This window comes from Amphiura filiformis, chromosome 3, assembly GCF_039555335.1.
Source record: "Amphiura filiformis chromosome 3, Afil_fr2py, whole genome shotgun sequence".
In the NCBI taxonomy this organism is placed as follows: Eukaryota; Metazoa; Echinodermata; class Ophiuroidea; order Amphilepidida; family Amphiuridae; genus Amphiura; species Amphiura filiformis.
The window spans coordinates 63907944-63931110 of NC_092630.1; the positions used below are offsets into that span (position 1 = coordinate 63907944).

General features: G+C 42.1%; 3 protein-coding genes across 3 annotated transcripts; 2 read left to right on the forward strand and 1 right to left on the reverse strand.

Annotated features, from left to right (window-relative positions):
• Nucleotides 1-2773: 2773 nt before the first annotated feature.
• Nucleotides 2774-3176, reverse strand: LOC140148938 (histone H2B.1, sperm-like). The gene has a single exon (XM_072171049.1). It carries the CDS (start codon nucleotides 3174-3176, stop codon nucleotides 2799-2801), a length of 378 nt encoding a protein of 125 aa, XP_072027150.1. The 3' UTR covers nucleotides 2774-2798.
• Nucleotides 3177-3639: 463 nt separating this feature from the next.
• LOC140147422 (histone H2A-like) lies at nucleotides 3640-3999 on the forward strand. Its single transcript, XM_072169200.1, has one exon. The coding sequence runs from the start codon at nucleotides 3640-3642 to the stop codon at nucleotides 3997-3999; it is 360 nt and encodes a 119-aa protein (XP_072025301.1).
• A 9061-nt stretch (nucleotides 4000-13060) lies between these two features.
• On the forward strand, nucleotides 13061-22260 carry LOC140148939 (uracil-DNA glycosylase-like; the record flags this gene model as incomplete). The annotated part of the gene is given in 8 exon segments (XM_072171051.1): nucleotides 13061-13174; nucleotides 13177-13263; nucleotides 14147-14242; nucleotides 15581-15635; nucleotides 16233-16275; nucleotides 17067-17161; nucleotides 17661-17839; nucleotides 19409-22260. Coding segments are annotated over 8 exon segments (810 nt in total), but the record flags the coding sequence as incomplete, so codon positions are not given.
• Nucleotides 22261-23167: the final 907 nt, after the last annotated feature.

Sequence of the window (23167 nt, forward strand, 5' to 3'; positions counted from 1 at the left end):
ATTTCCGAAATATTCAACAGGCTGATATTCAACAGACCCCTTCTTTCCTTTCTTTCTTTCTTGGCCTTCCTTCCTTCCTTCCTTCCTTCCTTCCTTCCTTCCTTCCTTCCTTCCTTTCTTTCTTTCTTTCTTTCTTTCTTTCTTTCTTTCTTTCTTTCTTTCTTTCTTTCTTTCTTTCTTTCTTTCTTTCTTTCTTTCTTTCTTTCTTTCTTTCTTTCTTTCTTTCTTTCTTTCTTTCTTTCTTTCTTTCTTTCTTTCTTTCTTTCTTTCTTTCTTCCTTCCTTCCTTCCTTCCTTCCTTCCTTCCTTCCTTCCTTCCTTCCTTCCTTCCTTCCTTCCTTCCTTCCTTCCTTCCTTCCTTCCTTCCTTCCTTCCTTCCTTCCTTCCTTCCTTCCTTCCTTCCTTCCTTCCTTCCTTCCTTCCTTCCTTCCTTCCTTCCTTCCTTCCTTCCTTCCTTCCTTCCTTCCTTCCTTCCTTCCTTCCTTCCTTCCTTCCTTCCTTCCTTCCTTCCTTCCTTCTTCCTTCCTTCCTTCCTTCCTTCCTTCCTTCCTTCCTTCCTTCCTTCCTTTCTTTCTTTCTTTCTTTCTTTCTTTCCATCCTGGCAATCATGGAACATGCACATCAATGATTGAGTATATTATTTTCATACATTTTAGACCTATGCAAATTTAAAATGACTTGCCGACAAGTTGCCGTGTCTTTTCTTGCTGTTTATTCTTTTTTTAATACGAAGCATTATTTCATTCCCCATTTGTTCCTTTCACTTCAGTTCACTAAATTTAATTGATCATATAAAACAACAGGATATTCTCTAACTAATCTATGAAATAAGAGGAATAAATTTACAATAATAATGATCGTATAAAAATTAAACCTTTTGGAAGTTAAATATTAATATTGAAGGCCTATCTAATTGTATGTTTTTTCACCTATCTCTGAAAAAGAGAGAGAGAGAAAAAAAGCCGAGGCCAACGTGTTTGCTATAATTATTTTGTATCTTGTGATTTAAATTTGAACATCGGATCAAATGAACGTGATGAATAGGTTTTAGGACAGTGGGTCATTGCTCTTTTAGGTGAATTGGTGGCTCTGAGAAGAGCCGTTGGTTTTTTTTTGTGGCTGATAAAAGAGCTACGGTACTTCTTTGCCGAAGTTCTCTTTGCTGCCTTCTTCTTAGGTGAAGATTTCATTTTTGGCTTTGTCTTCCTCGCTTTGGGCGCAGCATTCTTGTTTTTGGTGCTGCTCTCTTCTTTAGCTTGGCCGACTTCTTGGTATACCTTTGGGCTTCTTCTTTGCGGCTCTCTTTGCCACCTTGGCTGCTCGTTTTGCCTTCTTTGCTGCACGGTTTTCTTCGCTCTTGCTGCCGCTCTCTTGGCCTTTCTCTTTTGGATAGCTGCCTTTCTGCGTTGATTTATTTTTTATTTACGTGGTATTTAAACAAAATTACTGACACTGTCATCTTGTTAACTTATGCGTTGCTTTTTTTTTAAAGTATGAATATAGGGCTAGTGTTTAACCTTTCTTTTACAAACAAATTATAAAAACAATCTCCATCAATACATTTTGTTATTTTGTATCCTGTGAGTGTGATTTAAATTTGAACGTGATGGATAGGTTTTAGGACAGTGGGTCATTGCTCTTTTAGATCTTCTTTGACGAAGTTCTCTTTGCTGCCTTCTTCTTAGGTGAAAATTTCCTCTTTGGCTTTGTCTTTCTCGCTTTCTTGGGCGCAGCCTTCTTCTTTGGTGCTGCTCTCTTCTTTGGCTTGGCCGACTTCTTTGTAGCTTTCCTCTTGGGCTTCTTAGCCTTCTTCTTTGTGGCTCTCTTTGCAACATTGGCTGCTCGTTTTGCCTTCTTTGCTGCAGTTTTCTTCGCTCTTGCCGCCGCTCTCTTGGCCTTTCTCTTTTGGACAGCTGCCTTTCTGCGTTGTGCTGCCTTGACTCTCTTGGCTTTAGCTTGTGCAGCATCGGGACTCCTTGTAGGCCTACCCAGATGGAATGAACCGCTTGCTCCTTTTCCCTTGACCTGCACTAGCGTACCCTTGGCTACACCGTTGCGAATGGCGGCCTTGATGAAGGTGTTCAATCTGGTTACATCGCATCTATAATTGGCACATAGTGACGGTGTATTTAGTCATTAGTGACGGCTTTGGTACCCTCGCTAACCGCGTGCTTGGCCAGTTCTCCAGGCAAGAGAAGGCGGACAGCAGTCTGCACTTCACGGCTGCTGATGGTGCGACGTCTGTTGTACTGTGCGAGGCGAGATGCTTCACCAGCAATGCGTTCAAAGATATCGTTCACAAAACTGTTCATGATGCTCATGGCACGGCTGGATATACCAGTGTCAGGATGAACTTGCTTCAGTACTATACCTTGTAGATGTAGATTCCGTAGCTTTCTCGTCTACGGCGGCGACGCCTGGCAGCACGCTTTCCCCTGCGGCGTGGGCTGCCAGCTCTCTTGGCTCCTTTTCCACTTCTTGTCGGACTTTTGGGAGGCATTTTGATTCTCACAAAAGGCAAAGCTTTAGAATTCTACTGAAAAATTAAATCAAGAAAAGTATGAATAGGGCTAGTGTTTAACCTTTCTTTTACAAACAAATTATAAAAACAATCTCCATCAATCATGTCAATACGTGTAAAAAAAACAATAAATTTTTAAATCACAGTATTACACGTAGGCCTAGACGTTAAAGTCAAGACTATATAATCGAACATTGTGACAACACAAATCATTCTCTTTTAGGATTTTTTGGTGGCTCTGAAAAGAGCCGTTTGGTTTTAAAGATGCCTGTCACATTTTACCTGGAAGTGGTGTATTTAGTGACGGCTTTGGTACCCTCGCTAACCGCGTGCTTGGCCAGTTCTCCAGGCAGGAGAAGGCGGACAGCAGTCTGCACTTCACGGCTGCTGATGGTGCGACGTCTGTTGTACTGTGCAAGGCGAGATGCTTCACCAGCAATGCGTTCAAAGATATCGTTCACAAAGCTGTTCATGATGCTCATGGCACGGCTGGAAATACCAGTGTCAGGATGAACTTGCTTCAGTACCTTGTAGATGTAGATTCCGTAGCTTTCTCGTCTACGGCGGCGACGCCTGGCAGCACGCTTTCCCCTGCGGCGTGGGCTGCCAGCTCTCTTGGCTCCTTTTCCACTTCTTGTCGGACTTTTGGGAGGCATTTTGATTCTCACAAAAGGCAAAGCTTTCAGAATAATTCTACTGAAAAATTTAATCAGCAATCGCCGACAACGCGAGTATTCTCGTTTTTATATGCCACCACAGGGATCCTGCGCTTGATAACTTTCAACCAATCAGAGGGTCGCTCGGTTCAAACTAATTTTTGATTGGACGATATATTTATGGCTGCCCGCAGGTCAGATCCATCAAAGTTTCGAGTCTTTCTCCGTATATTTGGCGCGTTGTTTGCGAACCAATCAAAAATTAAATACGCACACAATTCTTCTATTGGTTGAAAGATTTATTCTTGTGACCAATCCGCGTCAATCTTTTTATTTTTAGCGTTTCAGGATCCTTTTTGAGATCCTGAAACAAATTAGGAGTTTGGTATAAAACAAACTTTGTCACCGATCGAATACGTTTGCATCATCATTGCAGTGCAGTGTTTTGATAAATGTTGTGAAAATGTCTGGTCGTGGTAAAGGAAAAGCAAAGAGCAAGGCCAGGAGCCGATCTAGCAGAGCTGGGTTGCAATTCCCAGTGGGTCGTGTTCACCGTTTCTTGCGGAAAGGTAACTACTCAGAGCGGGTGGGTGCCGGTGCCCCTGTTTATCTGGCTGCCGTGATGGAATATTTAACGGCAGAAATTCTGGAATTGGCAGGCAACGCAGCTCGAGACAACAAGAGGACCAGGATCAACCCACGTCATTTGCAGCTAGCCGTTCGCAACGACGAAGAACTGAACAGGCTGCTAGGTGGAGTGACCATTGCCCAAGGAGGTGTACTACCCAACATTCAGGCTGTACTCCTTCCAAAGAAAAAGTAAATCAGCTTAATTACTTTAAAAACCAAACGGCTCTTTTCAGAGCCACCACATACAAAAAAAGAGAGACGATTCTTATGTCAGACATGTGAAGAAGGTGAAAAGTGTGTTCATATTATTTTCAAATTGTAGATTCTCTTTCTAAAAACATGACGTAGACCTACTCATTTTCAAAATTCTATTTTGTTCGTTGAGATTTAATAGCCATGCTTATTAAGGGTTACGAAAACTACAAACCTTTACTGATGGCAATCTTGGAACATGAACATTAATGACTTGAGTATATTATTTTCAAACATTTACCTAGATGCAAATTTGAATTGACTTGCCGAGATCCTATTATAACATAATCATCATAATCTTTTCTTGCCCTTTTTTTTTTCTTTTTTTTTTTTTAATGCGAATTATTTTTTTTAATGCATGTTTTTCATTCCCTTTCAGTTCACTAAATTTAATTGATCATAATTCTAAAACAACATGATAATTCTCTAACTACGCATAAAATAAAAGGAATAAATTTACAATATAATGATCGAATAAAAATTAAACCTTTTGGAAGTTTAAAATTAATATTGTAGGCCTATCTAATGTTGTGTTTTTTAAACCAAAATATTGTAAAATTTCAGTTTGAAAATGCGTCAAATATAATTCACTTCTCTCCGAAAAACAACAACAACCAAAAACAAACGGATTTACCGAGGCCTACGTGTGTTAGTTATATTTTGTTATTTTGTATCCTGTGAGTGTGATTTAAATTTGAACATGGTGGATAGGTTTTAGGACAGTGGGTCATTGCTCTTTTAGAAGAATTGGTGGCTCTGAAAAGAGCCGTTGGGTATCGCGATTTTGTTCGAGATAGGCCGAGCGACTCAGGCTAAGCATACCATGAGTATCATATGAGATACCACAGCGTTTCTATATTCTACACATTATAACGATTTGTGCATGCTCTAGTACCCCCATATGATGTTTCTATTACAAGAAAAAAATTAGTTTTCAGGTAAAACCAGTGTAGACTCAGTACACGGTCGATCTTACCGCTTCCGATGTTGATTAAGATACTTCTTGCATCGATCCCGAGATGCGGAAAAACCAATAGTCATTTTGTCCCACATAAATGAATAAATAACAAAAAAACCCCCCGATCCCCCGGTGGACTCACCCAAAAGGTGACGTCACACCATATGATCGTCCCTTATCCTCCTTGGTCTCCGACTGACACAGACGTGCCTATCGATTGTTCATAGCACTGTGTATCAATTTCTCGACCAAGGCGAGATATACGGTTGTAGTTTCACACCTTAGGTAAAACCAAACCGGTATTGTTCGGCTGAGGATAGTTTTGACGGCATTTTCTGGCGAAAAAGTGACAAAAAACGATCCAAAACTTAGCTACATTTCGTGCCTCCGTTTGTATACGGGACACACGAGCAATTCAAAATGGCCGCTCGTTGACGCCATTCATTTTGTTTCCCACGTAAAACAACCATTGCAGCCTGTAAGTTACAATAGATGTTTGTACATACACATTGTATTTCATGTACGGTAGGTTATTGTTGCTATGTTAGGGTGATTACTCTATCGTTATGTCTTCATTACCGTCCAATAAAGACGAGTTAATCAGATATTCATACGGTGGGGATTGGTAGGGACCCGTCTGACATTTTAGTAATAAAGTTAGCCAGTCCTTACTTTACCACTAACGTTAGCGACCAGCCTCCGTGCTCAGGTTTGCTTACTGGGCTTGAGTCGCGTGTTGGGGGGGGGGGGTAGTGCCCCCTCCCTTTCTCCTCGCTCGCCTCGGCCCTGTCGGGCTTGCCCTTCCCTGGTGACGGAGCGGGACCCAATGGGTCATGGCAGGTCTGCTTAAGGGGCTCCGGTCCCCGGACAAGCAGGCGGTTCCTTCGGGACTGCTAAGCGCGTCCAAAGGCTCAGCAGCCAGCGAAAGCACTGACTATACGTCGGAGCAAAGTAGCAGGCAGCAGAGCGGTAACCACCAGCGAAAACCCTAGCGGGTTTTGTAGCAGGAGGATACCAGCCCTCAGCGAAAATCCTCACGGGTTTTTAGCAGGAGGACACCCGTCTGTTGCAGGCATATCTCACGGGCTCAAACAGCCACAGTAGTAGCTAGCGACGGGCAGCATGCAAGGGTACCCGGGCTTGCCTGGGTTGAACCCTAGCATGCATGGGTTCAGCAGAGACGATACCGTGGCTAACGCTGTGGGTGTAGTCTTAGCAGAACCAACTGGGGTTGTCACACGGCAGCGTTCCATGGCGGGACCGCCGAAAGTGATACCCTGGGCCCTAGAATAGCTGCTGGCTGTCCACAGGGACTGGCTGGCGATTATTCAGGGGTTGGGCTCGCAGTCTCTCACGGGACAGCGACCCAGGTGCATTCGGTGGCAGCTACAAAGACGAGCCACGGCTTGACTTCAGTGGTAGCCGCTATGCACCCGCCCATAGCTGCCGTGAGTGGTCCGCCACACACAGCGACCTTGGGCGAAGCTCTAGAGGGTACAGTAAGTAGCTTGAACAGCCTAGCTGATCAACAACCCACTTATGTCCTCGAGAGCCAGCGGAGCGTGGGTGATCCATTACCGTCAATGGGTCAATTACCCTCTCTTGATCGATCACTGTCAAATCAACAGGGCATAGCTCCATTGATTGACGCTGCCTATTCAGGTGGCGAGGTGATTGATCGGGGGTATGCACGCTCAGCTACCCGTGGTACTAGGCAAGCTCCCTCTAGCCACGGGTCAGCCGGTATAGCGCGGTACCCATACACACGGCTTGATCCCCTTGCGGGGAACGCAGTGAGGCATGGGTACAGTGGTACACAGCCGGAGCCCTCACGGGCACCTACGCTAGTATCAGCGCCGGTACCACGCCAGCACACAACTTGATCCCCCAAACAGGGAACGCAGTGTGGCGAGGGTACAGCGGTCCACAGTTGGGAACCCTCACGGGTACCCACGCTGATACCGCACCGGTACCGCAGCACTCGCTTTAGTCGCCACAGTCTCTGTGGCAACAAGGGGAGGCGGTGCTGGTACTGCAGTACCATGGGGTTACCCTGGTGGCGGATCCTTTCAGGGTCAGCTGCCGGCTGGGTATGCCCGTGGTACCCGCCGCAGGGTGTTTCTTCCACGGCCCAGCACCGTGGCAAGTGTCGCCTAGCGATGGCCACGCAGTACCAACATCAGCTGTTGACCAGGCCAGCCGGCATGGGGCTAACCCAGATCTTGATCAGGTAGGCCCGTGCTGCTAGCGCTAGGACGACGGCTGCGAGAGCATGCGGACCCAGTGGTGCCATGGCGGATACCTCAGGGTCTTGCGGAGTACTCCCTCTTCTGCTGGCAGGTAGTCGGCGAGCCACACAGTGGTTATGCCTTCTTACCCGCTTTCAGATGCCGTCCTCAGTTACCGCCATCATCGGAGCATGATACGGATACTGTGGGCGAGGAAAGGAGTCGGAAGCTGAGTCCGGTAGTGACATCACTACAATCGCCTGCCCCCGCTGCCCCGCGAGGGGAGCAACAGCACTGATCTTCCTCCGGACACCCACTAAGGGGGAGTCCATGGAGGAGGACCAGGGATCCTTTCAGTAGGATGCTCAGCTGCTGCTTCCTCACAGGGGACGCCTGCACTCTCATTCCCGGCAAACCTCACGGGTAGATATCGTAGGGCTGTCGAGCTCAGTAGAGCTATGACGCCGCGTGCTTGCACGCTTCCTCTGCGCGTAACGCGGGAGGACCACGGGACCTACCTGAGGGGATCCGAGAGGGACCCAGATGTCGTCAAGCGTATCACGCTCAGACAACATCTGAGCTCTTCCGCGGGGTGAGCCTATTAGCGGTGCTAACAGCTAGCCTCAACGGGAGCTCCATGGGCCTAGCCCATAGGGTGTCCACTCAGCGCCGGGGGGAGGGGCCTGCCACTCCAATCGCTCAACGCGATGGAAAGGCAGGGTCCTTTTTCTCTTTGGATGCTTCTGCGCTACGTTGGAGGACCGTGCAAAGAAGCTACCAACGGGAGCACTCTGAAGAGGTCGGAAACTGCCCTTACCATGGGTAGGAGCTCCGACTTCAGCAGGCCGTGCACCACCAACAGTACCCGAGCCCACTACCTCGGCAGCACCCATTTCTGGGAGGCGCAAGGGTAGCACAGGAACAGCTGGCAAGCCCCGAAGAAGAGCAAGCGCTCTTCCAAGGGAAGCTAGGCAGAGCATTCCTGGGGGCTCAGCGGTTTTTCCACAGGGGATCTCCCAGTGGGCGACCGCTTATGGCTTTCACCCAGAGGTGGGAAACCATCTCTTTGAGCGCCTGGGTATGGTCAGTGGTGAGTGGGGGTTACGGACTGGCAACCCAGTCTCCCCACATTCGCCTGCACATTTCAGAGGTCCACAGTAGTGCCGTCAGAGGCGGCCCCCAGCGTCGGGCACTACTGACAGGGGATCACACAGCTTCTCACGAAGCGGGCGATTGTCCCGGTCTACCCCCGTTCTACGGGTGATCTTGGAGCCATTGGCTCCAAGGAAGACCGGCGACGGGAGCCCCATCCGAAACCGCAGGCTGTTGAACACGTTCTTCAGGCCCAAGAGGTTCAGAATGGGGACTCTCGCCTCGGTGCTAGCCTGCCCCATCAGGGGCATGGGAACAGCATCGCTAGATCTCTCGGACGCCTATCTGCATATGCCAATCGCCTCTCAAGATCGGAGGCATCTGCGCTTCTAGGTACAGGATCAAAATTACCAGTTTTGATACCGGCCATCCCGCCTGTCCATCTCTCCCAGGGTGTTTAACACTCTTGGTCAGAGCGGTGGCAGCGCCTGAAGCACAGGGGTGTCAACATCAGTTGCTACCTGGACGTTTGGCTCATATACGGACGCACTCCACTGAAGACTACGGGTCTCATGGGGTTGATAGTCCGTAGGGTGCGGGTCCGTGGATTTTTTGATCAGCTCAAAAAAGTCCAGCATGGTCCCGACGCAGACACCACTATTTGTAGTGGCCCAGATCACCCTCACGGAGGGGTTCATGGTGCTCTCACCCGAAAGCGGGTGATTTAACATGGTGCGGTGTGCCTGACTCTTGGCCGAGTCTCGGGCAAAACCCGCTGTGGCATGGATGAAGGTGGTAGGCCTAATGGCCAGTATGGTAGACCTCGTACTGTACTGCCGTTTCTACGTTAGGCTTACCCAACTACACCTTCTAGCCTGCTTGCAGGCCCAGTCGTCACCAATATCCCTCGCGGTTCCGTTGTCGGAGATCGCGCGAGAGAACTCTGGTGGTGGACCCATCAGCCCAATTTGACCCAGGGTGTCAGGTTTCCTGCACCCCGGTATGTCACGCACTGACGACCATAAGCGCCAAAACGGGGCTGGGGGTCCACATCCACGGAGACTCCGTCTCGGGCCTATGGGGGCCATAGAGACAGAGTTTCACATCAACCTCCCTCGCTTACGAGGAGGTGATCGTGGAATCACATACCGTTGTCCTGACGGATAACACAACCGTGGTAGCCTACCCCAACAGACAAGGGGACTCCGGGCCACCACGATTGAGCCTGCATGCACGACACCTGATAGGGTGGTGCAAGTTCAGGCAGATTACGATGAGAGCGATACACATCGCGGGCGTCACCAGCATCCTCGCGCACAATCTGGCACGAGGAAGGGTGTCGGGACCAGCAGAATGGTCCCTTCCTCCGCAGGTCGCTCAGACGATCTTCAAGGGGATGTACCTCCCCTCGAAAGATCTGTTCGCATCTCATCGCAATCATCCACTGCCGGTGTACTGCTCAAGGGTCGCGGACCCCAAGCATTCACCGTGGACGCTCTGTCCATAGACTGGGGAGGATGACAGCTTATGCAGTCCCTCCGATCTCACTACTCATGAGGGTGGTGGCCAAGATCGGGTGGGAAGACTGCATTGTCATTCTGCTAGCGGCAAGGCCGCTGGCACTCCCCGAGGTACCAGATCTACTCCGGATGCCCGGAGCGGAGGTACCCAGTCTATCACTAGAGCACCTGCAGTTAGCTGCATGGCCCTTACCAGGGAACACGCAGCGGAGGGATACTTTTCATCAGAAGCTGTTTTTCTCATCGCCGGGGCTAGACGGAAGTCTACCCTCCGTACGTATAGCCAGAGTCTGGCTCCACACTACGCTTGGTGCAATGAGACAAATAGCTCTCCCGCTAGAGCCTCTGTGCTGCTAGTTCCGGAGTTTCTGACAGAAAAGTTCCAAGCAAGACTTCAGCGGGCCACTGGGGCCAGCTATAAGTCAGCTGTCCTCTCCATTCACCGAGGTTTCGAGACGGGTCGACTATCATAGCCGATGGTTACCTTATTAGTCTCACGCCGACGGTATGTTCAACAGTGTCTACCAAAAAGGAAAGTGATCCTCCTAAGGGATCCCAACACAGTCTTAGATTACTTTAAGGGTCACCCCTTTTGACCTTCCGTCAAAAGCGACGCTTAAATACGTAACTCTCAAGATGGCTTTCCGGTTTGGCGTTGGCTTCGGGACGGCGGTGCTGAGTTGCACACGGTCTCGAGGTTAGCTTCCGTGTTCACAAACACTGGAGCGACACTGTTTCGGCGCTCTGTTCTCGTGACTTAACGGGCGCGGTGCATACCGACATTCGCCCCTCTCCAATCCCCAGGGTTGGGCAAGGTTCGGCTGAAGCCAAAGATAGGCTGGGGTGTCCGATAAGGCGCTGCAGCACTATTTCTTCCGAACACAAGCCTTGCGAGGACTCACGACCGCATTCATCACCCTTACAGAGTTTTCGGTCCAGCCGCTGTCGCAATGGCTGGTCCAGGTGTTGGTGGGGTCCGGGGATCGCGAAGGTTTTGCGTCCCACGACCCACTCGACACGAGCTATCTCATCATCTTGGGTATACCGTTCGGTTGTCCCTTGAGGAGATCTAGCAGGCGGTGTCCCGGAAGCCACCTTCGCCCTTCTCTACGATACTTCCGTTTACGTTAGTAATCAGAGACGGGCGGAGGTTTACCGGGACATTGTTCGGGCGATCATAATACGGTGGTGTACGGGTACCAGGTTTTCAGACTATACAGAATACTCAGCATGGTAAGAACCAGTGTCGCTATTCTTAACCACCAAACTTATTAAGTAAGGAGGTTTATGTCTGTGATCGCGTGGTCTTTTTGTTTCCCGACCGTTGGGGAAAATATTTTCTGACCTCGCGAAAACCATCGTTACCGCTCCCGATCCCTGATCAGATGCTGACCAATCTTGTACCTCCATCCGTCGGTTACTTGCTAGATCGATCTTTCAGATGTTGATGCAAGAAGTATCTTAATCAACATCGGAAGCGGTAAGATCGACCGGTGTACTGAGTCTAGTCCCAAACAGAAATGTTTGGTAGACTCATAACCGGTGCGATCTTACCTTTCCGATGTTGATTATCCCGACCCCGCCACCCCCTACAAGTTTGGTCCGAGTAGGGGATCCCAAGTCGGATAAGGGCGATCATATGGTGTGACGTCACCTTTTGGGTGAGTCCACCGGGGATCGGGGTTTTGTTATTTATTCATTTATGTGGGACAAAATGACTATTGGTTTTTTTCCGCATCTCGGGATCGATGCAAGAAGTATCTTAATCAACATCGGAAAGGTAAGATCGCACCGGTTATGAGTCTACCAAACATTTCTGTTTGGGACTATTTTGTTTCCAGTACACTCACTCGAAAAGCAGTACACTAATTAGCGAGGCCTTGCAGCTTGCTGTGGATATCTTTTACTGCATTTTTAATGTAAAAAATTTGAAATCCAACGTAAAAATTGAGATATATTTAATTTTGAGAATGACAATTATCCTTTATAGGTATAAAGGAACGCGTTTAGCCATTTCAGGTGCATGTCCTATAACACAATGCATATGTAAACTTTCTTTATCTATGTCAATAATATAATATTGATTTCAACGGAGTATTGAGCTGTATGGAAAAAATATTTATAATACAGGAACAGGGTGTTGACACTGTGCCCCACCTGTGGCGTTGATGAGTATCTTCGTAAGAGTAAGAGTTTTGATGTAAAATTGCACTAGCCGTTTTGATGTTAGAAGTAAAAATGTGTTTCGCAACGGCCCATAGAACGGTATGTGTGGTATACCACTGGGGATGAGGCTGTCACTTTTTCGTTTATAACATCTAAACAGAATATATTTTAGGTCTAAAATTTCATGAAAAAAATATTCGCTTTTTCTGATACCAAAATCTCCATTTTAATAGGAAAAAGTGAGGGATGATGCTGTTGATCAGGTAAAGTTACAAATGTAGACTGTGCAACACAAGCCAAGAACGATATCATGGTGTCAGTTGAGTGCATTTAATAATAATATACCCCCTATATCCATAGAAAGGTTTTTCTTGATAAGGAATAGTTTCAATTAGTTTTTGTTTCTCTTAAACTTGATATAATAAAATATCAAGTAATGAAATATTTGGAAATATTTAATTATTTAACTGGCTATTTTCCGGGACTTGGTCGGGAAACTGGGAATTAACTTCCTTAAGGTAAAGAGGATATTTTAGATTGTACACAGATTGCGAGCGAGAAACCATGAGATTTGTCGAGATACTCATTTCACAACGAGCCGATTGAGGTCATTAGCGACCGTGCACATGACTGACTGTAACACTTGCATAATAATGCGTTACCATGTTTAGAGCAGAACAAAAGTCAAATCGTTTATCTCTGTATTAGTCTTGTGTAAATCTCAGTCCAACCTCTGCTCTTTGTATCTCAATTTGTCAATGGCCCCATTTACAAACCGCCACAAATGTTGCTATTTACCAATCGCAAAAGATAGGTGACCACAAGTACTACTAGTTGCTAACAAATTTATATGCCCCCCACCCCACTTTATAGATTCTTGAGTGCCCTAGCGGAAAAAAAAACTGGGTCCATAATTTTAATTGTTTCTTGACCTGGTAATATAGTTAGTGTACATAGAACGTCCCCATCACTAGCCCACACAACAAAGTACTGAGCATCCATTTTTAATTACAGCTGTTTTGGTCTTCTTTTCAGTAAACAGAAAAAAAGAAAGTAAAAGTAGATGAAATTCCAAGCTCTGGAAAGCTCTCACCTGAGCAGAAAGAGCGCATGGAAAGCAAAAGAGCTGAAGCAATAAAGAAGCTGAAAACAATGAGATTCTTCAGAAGGCTCCACCAGGCTTTGGTGCTTCATGGGCAAAAGCTCTGGAACCAGAATTCAACAAGGAGTATTTCAAGAAAGTAAGATTTTGTTCTTTTTCTTTGTCCTTCTAAAAAGGTGTATTGTGACCCTAGCATACTCTTTTTATGAGTTTTTTCAGTAGATATCCACAAAAAAAGCTAATTCCCAAAATTTCAGTTGATTCTGATTTTGTGTACTTGTCAAGTTATGCGTGATTAGGCCCATGAAAGTCAATTCCGAGTTTATCGTTCCTTTTTTTTCCCAGGTTGGTGAGGTGACTTTCTCATTTTTCATTTTTCATTATTTCATCAGATTTCATTATTGATCTAAAGTGTGTGTTGATTTAAAGCCACACTCATACATGTTATTTATAAACATGTTTTTATACTAGAAAAGTTAGAAAAGAGCCTGGTTTTGGTTCCAAGTTATAAATTTATATGTTTAACAAACAAAAAGCTATGTTTCCAATTGCTAAAACTGGTGAAAACACTGATACTTTGAAAATAATTAATTATTTTGGCATTTTTGAAAATTTGACGCGGGTGTTTTTGGTGTCCAAAAAGTGACGCGGGCGGGGGACGATAAACTCGGAATCGACTTTCACGCGCCTTAGGCCAAGTAAATAAAGTAACATGTATATCGTGCGGACTTTTTCCAAAATCGGCGAGGGATGTTCTTATTATTTGTTATTATGTTATTTACCATTCATTTCTACTTGTGCTGTACAAAATTTCCTACCTGAAATGTACTGATAAAAATGTCAAAGATGCAATGCAACTTTTCACATTTTCAAGTACGGTAATATAAGATAAATGATCAAAATGAATTGCAGTCTGAGTCGGTATTCTGTTTTGAATGGTACAATATCATTTCTACGTAAATCAAGATGTTTTGTCGTTATATATAACATAATTATGCAAATATTTGTATCTTTTCATCCAGCTGCAAGACTTTGTTTCAAAGGAAAGGAGCAAGGGAACCATTTACCCACCTGAACATCAAGTGTTCACATGGACCCAACAGTGTGACATTCATGACGTAAGTTACGATACCGGAGCTTTACTTGGCAATGAGGGATGGGTCCCTTATATCTAGCCAACTTTAGGTGATTTTTGCCTCATACACACACAAACACCTGGTACTCATCCACATTTTTGAACAAGAGTTTTTCCCCCTCCTTGATTTTTGATGTTTGTCCCTGGGAATTGAGAAAAAGTACTACAATTTATTTGGTGCAATTGAAAAAAAAAGAACAGTTTTACCCACCCATGCTATAAATCTGAGTATTTGACTAAAGACAAAGAAAATTAACCATTGCCAGTGCAATCACAGATATAAAATGTGGCAACAGTGCAGACACAGAACAAGCAAACCCGCAACCATCTACAATAGGCTGCGATAGACAGATAGTCCACCCAAAGCACTAGACTATTAACTCTCCTGGTACAATTACCGAATAGGGTGCAACTTGCTAAACTTGAGTCAAGTCCATTCCTTGTTTACGGAGTTTAGGGTTGGGGTAGGGCAGTCTTGTAATAAAGACTAGTAGAGTTACACCCTATTCAATAATCGCTCCACTCTCCCTTTATGCATGTATACCAGGCATTCTCAAATAGAAATTGCCTTATCAGACAGCCAGGTTATGGATGGTTTAGGCATTTCCAGGCCATCCCAGTTTGCAATCTTCCGTCCAAATGATTGATGAACAGGTTGCTGACTAAGCCCTTGAGTACATTAACCTTTTTCACTGAGCATTATTTTCATCTGGATGAAATATTCCAATTGTCAGCATGTTCTTTGACTCACAAAGAAAATTATAATTATAATACACAGAATAGGAATGATTATAACATACCTACATGTATGGTATCTTAACGGTTGGACCAAAAGTTTGGAATGCATTACCAAAAAATGTTAAAATGTCAGCATTCAGCAAACTTAGGTCATTTTAAGTCAAACTTGAAATCTATTTTTGATATTTACAAGTAGAATTATGTTTATTCATTGATATGGTAACATTTGGTTAATACCACTGAATTTGATATAAATAAATTTATTATACATTTAATTTTATGTGTATACTGAATACCGTTTTATTACATGCCTATGACATTTTTGTGGTGGAGTGTGCCAGGTGTGAGGTGAGAAATCAAGTGTATTTTCTTTTTTCCCTTCAGGCTTGGTGTATTGTATTTTTTCATTTTGTGTTTATATATTTAGGCCCTCCTTTTAAGTGTTTCAGGGGACACAACATTTTACAGGCTTTTGCTTCTAGTTGTGTCTCCTCCATCGTTTTTTATCATGTTTGTTATTTGTATGTTTTATTTTTGATGTACATAAATTTGATTGATTGATTGATTGATTTTCTACCTACAGGTCAAAGTTGTAATCCTTGGTCAAGACCCATATCATGGACCTGGACAAGCACATGGTATGTGTTATTGCAATCAAAAGAAACTATTTCACATTCAATAATTGTTACTTTATTTGTTTTGTTATTTTATGTATAAAAGTTTGTAAATCATCAGGGGGGACACTCACTTTGAAAATGGTATATGTACATTTTGTAGGGGCATGTGGTGCCAATATTATATCTAAAGAATGGATCAGAGCTAAGAAGGAATTGTAGAGCCTGAACTGGTGGTTCTTAATGAACACAGCATCATTTTAATGCGCTGAATGAAACTGGGTTGGTGATGGACAGGAAGTATATGTTTAATTTATAGAGGGCAGACACTAAGAAGTGAACAGAAAGAAAGGAAAAAATGTGAACGGATACGCTACAGACTAGAAATTCAACCATGAATTAGGATTGAATGCAGCTCACGGGTCGTAACCTGGGTGTCTTGTTTGCTATCATATTATATCCTTCTAATATAAGGGAGTGCCATGCCACCCCAGGAATCATCATAATTTGAAAAACACCAACGCAAAGTTAGATAATAGGATACCTGTCACAAGTTATTGAGAGAAAATAATAGTGGTTTTCTTTTTTTCTTTTTTCTTTCTTTTTTTGTTGACATTATAGGTTTATGTTTTAGTGTAGTCAAGGGTGTGAAACCACCTCCAAGGTAAGGATCTTTCTAAGTCCTATCAATTGTTGATTTTGGTACGATATAATTTAACAATTTTAGATAACGGCAAGAAATATCAATTAAAATTTCCCTGCAATTTTTGCTATCTCAATCTGATACTGCACACAGGGTTTTTTTATCATTGTGAAATTGATTAATTAAAAGTTACAGCAAGATCACAGAAAATAACTTTAAAACACTTTATTTTAAATAGTGGTGATTTTTTTTCACAAAAAAAAGTCAAAATTCACATCAACAAATTGTTGCTGTACTATTTTTCATCTTGGCAAGACAGCAAGAATGCAGTGTCTTTAAACATGTGTATGTGTACCTTATTTGCTGCGATTCCCTTTCTCTGATGAAGGCACCAGATGAATACCCTTATTCCTTGTTACTAACCAATCACGGGCCACAGAGAGTTTGATTGATAGTTATGTTGGATGCAATATTGAGAGATTTATCACTACCAATGACGGTATAGAAAGAAAACTGTTGCATTAGATATTGCATATTGATTAGCTGCAGAGATTTTTAAAATTACACACATGGCACAAAATTACAAAATACTTCTGTATAATTTGATTTCTTGTTCATGTATTTACATAATATTGTATATATATATACCAGATACACTACTCTTGGAAACCTGAACATTTTCAGGTCCAAGATTAGTGTATCTGGTGCATATACAAACAACATATTAATAATTATGTAAATACATGAACAAAAAATCTATAATATTTCAAAAGCACTGAAGAGATAACATAACTTTTTTTATTTTGTTCCAGTCTTCAGAATATGTTCAAGGAGTTGCAACAAGATGATGAGATTGCAGATTTTATCCATCCAGGCCATGGTGACTTAAATGGCTGGGCACAACAAGGTAATTATTATAAAAAATAAAATGCCAAATTCTTTTAAAGTATAGTTCTGACGTAGTATGCTCACAATGCCAAACCTGCATCGGATCTTGTGCAAATTTAATATGCACTCTGATATGCACTGGACGGTTTGTAAAAAGGATTTGACCGTTTTATTTTAGGACAGAAAGTGACATACTAACATAAGAATTGAGAGGCAAGCAAAACAAACAATACAAAGTTAGAGAAATGTGTTCGTTGAAAGCCTAGGCTATAACTTTACAACTTGTATCGGTCAGTAAGCCAAGCTTTCCATGCACAATTATGTGCATTCGCATGAGGATGCGATACTTGCAGTTCATTGCTGCTGTGGCTTTTTGGTGGGTTGGGGTTAATAACCTTTGGTTTCTGAGGATGTGCATTTAAAGTTTGGTGATACAAGGAGGTGTTGGGGTGTGTATACATTTGTGTGTTTAGGTACACATATTCAATAAAGCTAAACCCTGCCTCTTCTCATTACAGGTGTGTTACTTCTTAATGCTGTGTTGACTGTAAGAGCCCACAATGCCAACTCACACAAAGACCAAGGCTGGGAAAAATTCACTGATGCTGTTATCTCATGGATAAACAAACATCTTGATGATGTTGTTTTTATGCTGTGGGGATCTTATGCACACAAGAAAGGAAGCGTTATCAACTCAGTAAGTTTGCTAGGCAGGAATTTGATAATACAGTGCCACCAGTGCAACCAAAATTAATTCAACAAAAGGTTGTATGATATGTGACACAATCTGCTCCATGGATGCCAAAGGAGGCATTTTTGAAAATTGAGTTACTATAATTATTACCTTGTAGTAACATTAGGCTATCATATACTGAAAACACCAAAGTTCTAGCATAGTTGGTTCAAAAGTTGTGAGGTTCTTTTTGCCTTTATCTCAATTTCAAATTTGCCGCCTTTGGCCCCCATGGACCAGATTGTGTCACATATTGTTTATTAGAGCATGTGCCAATAATCAAAACCCTCAGCCTTAGAGATTTTCATTCACCATGCTGTTTTTGTTAGCCAGGGTCTTCAGCTATCATAATTTGATCGTTTGCCAATAATGTGGTTGTGGATATGAGTGTAGGGGTCAATCATAGGTCAACACAGGGGTCAAATCTAAACTTATCTAAATTTTGTTAAAATTCATACCCACCACACCACTATATTAAACAAACAGATTAAGATAGTGAAGAGTCCTGGCTAACTGAACAAGCTCGATAGAATTTCAGAAGCAGCAGTCTTTGCAATAGCAAGGGGGCATTTTCATTGCAAGGGGGGCAATCACTTGCCGCTATTGAAAAACACATGCGGCTACTTGCCTAAAATTTGACTACTTTTGCCAGTGTCAGGCCGTGACACTAATTTAACTTATTTTCCTTTGAATTTAGCCGATTTTTAAAGGTTTTGAGTCTCTGAAGACTGAAGCTCCAAAATGCAATACAATGGGTTTTGTGACCATTTATCAATTTGATATTGATCGGTCAGTATCTTCCCATTAAGTACCTGAAGTCAAGTGCTTTTCCGCCCAATTGGGTAATTTGCGTTCTAAATTCGGATAAATCCGCCCAAATATCCGGTATTGGGTGCTTTTTTTTAAAGCTTCAAAATTGGGCTACTTGAAAATCCTTTACCGCGGCCTGATCGAGTCAATACGCGGCCTTGCCACTGAAAAGTTTTGGCAACACTGGCCCTATGTCTCTTTGTTTTCTCTTTTTTTCCTCTCTCACTTCTTTCTTTGTTCATATCTCCTTTTTTACTCCCTTTTCTTTATTTAAACTTCTTCCATGCAATTTATTCTCACATTTACGTTCCACCAGCTTTCTTCACTTCTGGATGCAAACCTGTGGACTTACCAGAGATGCCACTTTTCAGGAAATTTCCTGATTTCAGGAAAGAAAATTTACCAATTTCAGGAAATTTTTGCTCTACCCCTTCCTGTGCAAAAGGATAGGGAAAAGTACATTTTCAGGATTTTTCCATGTTTTTCAGGAAATTTTGACAACACCAAGTGGCATCTCTGTCTTACATGTACCAATGCAAGCAATATGCAATTACGGCTATTGCAATCACGTAATTAAATACACAATACAAGCAAACCTTTTATTCTCTTGTCTGGACTTCCATGTAGCCTTTCAATTTGTAGTATATAATCATATCTTTAACATTGAAATAAAGGTAGACATTAGATATCATGTTTGTGCACTTGTTCATTCTTTTCTTACAGAAGAGGCACCATGTGCTAAAGGCCGTCCATCCATCACCGTTATCTGCTCACAGGGGATTCTTTGGATGTGGACACTTCTCAAAAGCCAACACATTTCTGAAGAGTGTTGGAAAAAAGCCCATTGATTGGACAAAACTATGAACATACATCTATCACAACTCAGCTGGTATATATGATAAGCATGGAGAGAAATTGATAGCAAAAGTTTTATTTTTATTGCAGTGGTATATTGCTCTTTACTAAAGATCCATCAATATTTTGAGGTGATGATATGTGTTACAGTTTTGAAATAATATCTTGAGACCATACAAGTATGGCATCGGCAGCATATATAGGAAGCCAGCTAGAACATATATACGAGTATGTTTCATATTTACTATATCTGGCAAAACAATGTAACCCCATTCATTCTCCCACAAAACATGGGAGCATGTAACTGTTGCCATGCTCCTGTACAGTACATTGATATTGTTTTGAGAAACATTGTTATATTTATATAAATAGAGCTTCAATTGCCATTCAAATCCAGTTGATGGTTTTCTCATGTGAAACTTAGTAAATTCTCTCTGTTCAGCAGTTGAAAGGACAATAAGCGAGAGCATGTTATGTGTATGATGCACATTTCACAATGGCATCTATAGGGTCCACAACTAAGTTCCCCCTGATACTTTTTAAAATAAATCGAAAAAAAATAATGAAATGTAAACATGTAAAAAGATATGTATAGTCCTATTTGCTTAACCACTGTGGACCAATTTATAACGTCACACATCATTATGTTCAGTCAGAATGGTTAATTGTGTACGAAAAGAGGTCATTTTAAGAGTTGCACCCAAGTCCATAACAGTCAGGTTTTCTTTTTAACAAACACATAAATAGGCCTGGTCTATTGTATTGTTTGAGAGTCGATTCCTATGAACTCAGATTACAACTTTTAACACTGTTTAAAATGGTCTCTTTTTATGTAATGAACCATTGTGACTGAATGTAATGATGTGTGATGCTATAATTTGGTCCATATGACTTGTGTAAAACAAATAATAAGAATACACATATCTTTTTACACGTTTGCATTTCGTCAAATATTTTAGACTTAATTTGAAAAGTATTTATGAGGGGAACTTAAGTTGTGGACCCTATATTTGTAGTTATTACAGTGACACAGACAATTACAACTCTTTTGGGGTGTAATTGGCACTTATTTTGTATTACTTGTTCTTACTCTTTAGTCTTTAAAGGATTGATTGAAAATGATTTACACTTGCATTTATTGAAAAGTGAATGGAGATACAGTGATTTGATAACCACCCAGTTTCAATTAAGTAGGATGATCACTTTTAGGACTTGGCTCTATTAGAAACACTTGCCAGTTCTTATTTTCCAAATTCTGATTCCAGAAAGTTGCAAACTAATTTGTCTGAATTATGTTCGTTTGTTTTTGTTATTTTACTAACTTCTAAGGGTGCCAAATTTTTTGAAAAGTACCCATTATTTTGTAAAAGTACCATTAGTTCCTCAATAAGCACACAAGCATTAAACTTATGCCGTGGATTAATAAATAGTTCAGTTTTGGTTCAGCAAATTTCTACAATCTTGAGAAATCACAGTTCATAGTACAGTGGTGTAGCTAAGGAGAAAGGGAGAGCATGTGCCCTGGGTATAGGGATCGATTCTGCATCCCTTCAATGCGCTTCACAAGCGCCAACATCATTTGAAAAATCACCGAAATTCAACTTGATTATAACCAAATTAGTAGTATTTGTGCAAATCTTCAGGAGTTGAGAGGGGGCACCATTCTGTATCCTTGACCCCGGGCGCCACAACCCCTAACTATGTCGCTGGTCCTATAGTATTACATTGCCATGTTTGCCAGTCCAGCTGCAAGTGATTACTATACTTGCAAAGGTGGGACTTTACTTGAATGCTGAAGCTTACCTTTAATCAGCATGTAATAGGTGAGATCCATTTTGTCCTGGATTGATATCAAGTGACATACACATTTGAGCGATGCACAAACGACAAGTGCTTTTTGAATATTGAGTAGCAGATGTGAGCTTTTATAAATGTTCATGTAAACACAAATTTACACCTGTATTACATATTGAACTGTTAAGTCGCAGACAAGGTGAACATAATCATGCTTTATAAATCACTAAAAAAAAAAACAAAAAGTTTGTCTCTGCTACCAGCTCCAATAGGTTTTAAAATTTACATGTTTTTTTCATATATTTTTTTTTTAATTGTCGGGAAAAACATAGCACTTGGGTTTTTTTGGCCAAAGGAAGCTGAGACAAATTTTTTTGTGGACTAAGAGGATCAGTGACCCTAATTTTGACACTGGAATGACTTCTAATCTAACCAATCAATTATGATTGTATTCATTGTTTATGAAAATACACTTGTATGTATTATGTATTCTTTTTATATTTTGATCATCTAAGCAGTACTGATATAATGTGGATTAGATGTGACATCAAGCAACATGAGACATTTTGTTCCTATCCCATTCCAATGGAGTTATCACCAAAGAATCAAAGTTGATGTTGCCCAAAACGACCCATTTTGCTTGAAAGTGAATGTGTCACAAATTGACTGCTCAGAGCCAGAAGTGGGTAAGTGCAATAGCTGTCATGTGTAGCTACATGTACCATGTGCAGATGAGTACAATATACTGTGTGGTAAATTGCCAAATGTTCACAGGGCAACTATTGCACTTACCCACTTCGGAGCAATCTAAATGTTTATATAGCCTATGCAAGATTGTTTCACTTCAGTATTATATTATGTAACAGTAGCTAGAATTACATGTTAATCAGTTTTATTGCAGTTGTAAATAAAATATTTTGTTATGATATCTGCATTGCTATATTGTTCCTCATTTGTGTGATTTGAAAATGAAGCAGTTTCAATTTAAGGATTTCTTAAACTTTGAAATTCAACATTGGGCTACATGTACAATCACCTGTTCAAAAAAATTACAATTCTACCTTTTTGCAAATTTCTCAATTGAAGCAAAAATCCTAAAACCTCAAATTAAATTCCTCAGTTAACACCCTTTTGTAAAAATGTCCCATGATGGGTTGAATCTGCTACAAAACAAATTGGCCTCATTTTAACATGTTCCTACATTTTAATAGTTTCATGAGAATGGTTAACATAAAGTAATGTTATGTTATTGGTAAATCTCTTGTTAAGGCGACGAAAAAAAAGAAACCCTGTTCTACGGGCGGACAGACCTTTCAAGTAGGGTCGGTCGGTCGGCCTGTATTCAATTTTTTTTTTGAAGTGACCCAAACAATAACCACAATCTGTAAATAATTTGCAATTTGAGAAAATACAAAAAAAATTGTTCCTGAAATTTCCAAAATTTGGGTCAGCATTCATTTGCACAAGACAAATTTTTCCCAATTTGTTCAAAATCTGGGTCAATCGAGCCCGTAGAACAGGGTTTTCTTTTTTCGTCGCCTAATGGTAAATTCCAAACTCACTTTACATCGATTTGAGTATTTAAAGAATCTGCTTGTTTAGTGGGAAGGTTTTTTAATCTGTATGAGTAACCCAAATGTTAAGCTAGTTTTTGCTTGAAGCCCAGAATTTGGTTAAGATTGGCTGCACATGTCGAAAAATATGGATGGCAGTCCCACTTAGTTTGTCATTGGTGAGGGAATTAAACACCGCCAACCCAGCAAACACCAACATTTTTTTATTGGGTTATATAAAGGGTAGAAAAATGTTTTAATAACATTCCAAAAACATTTT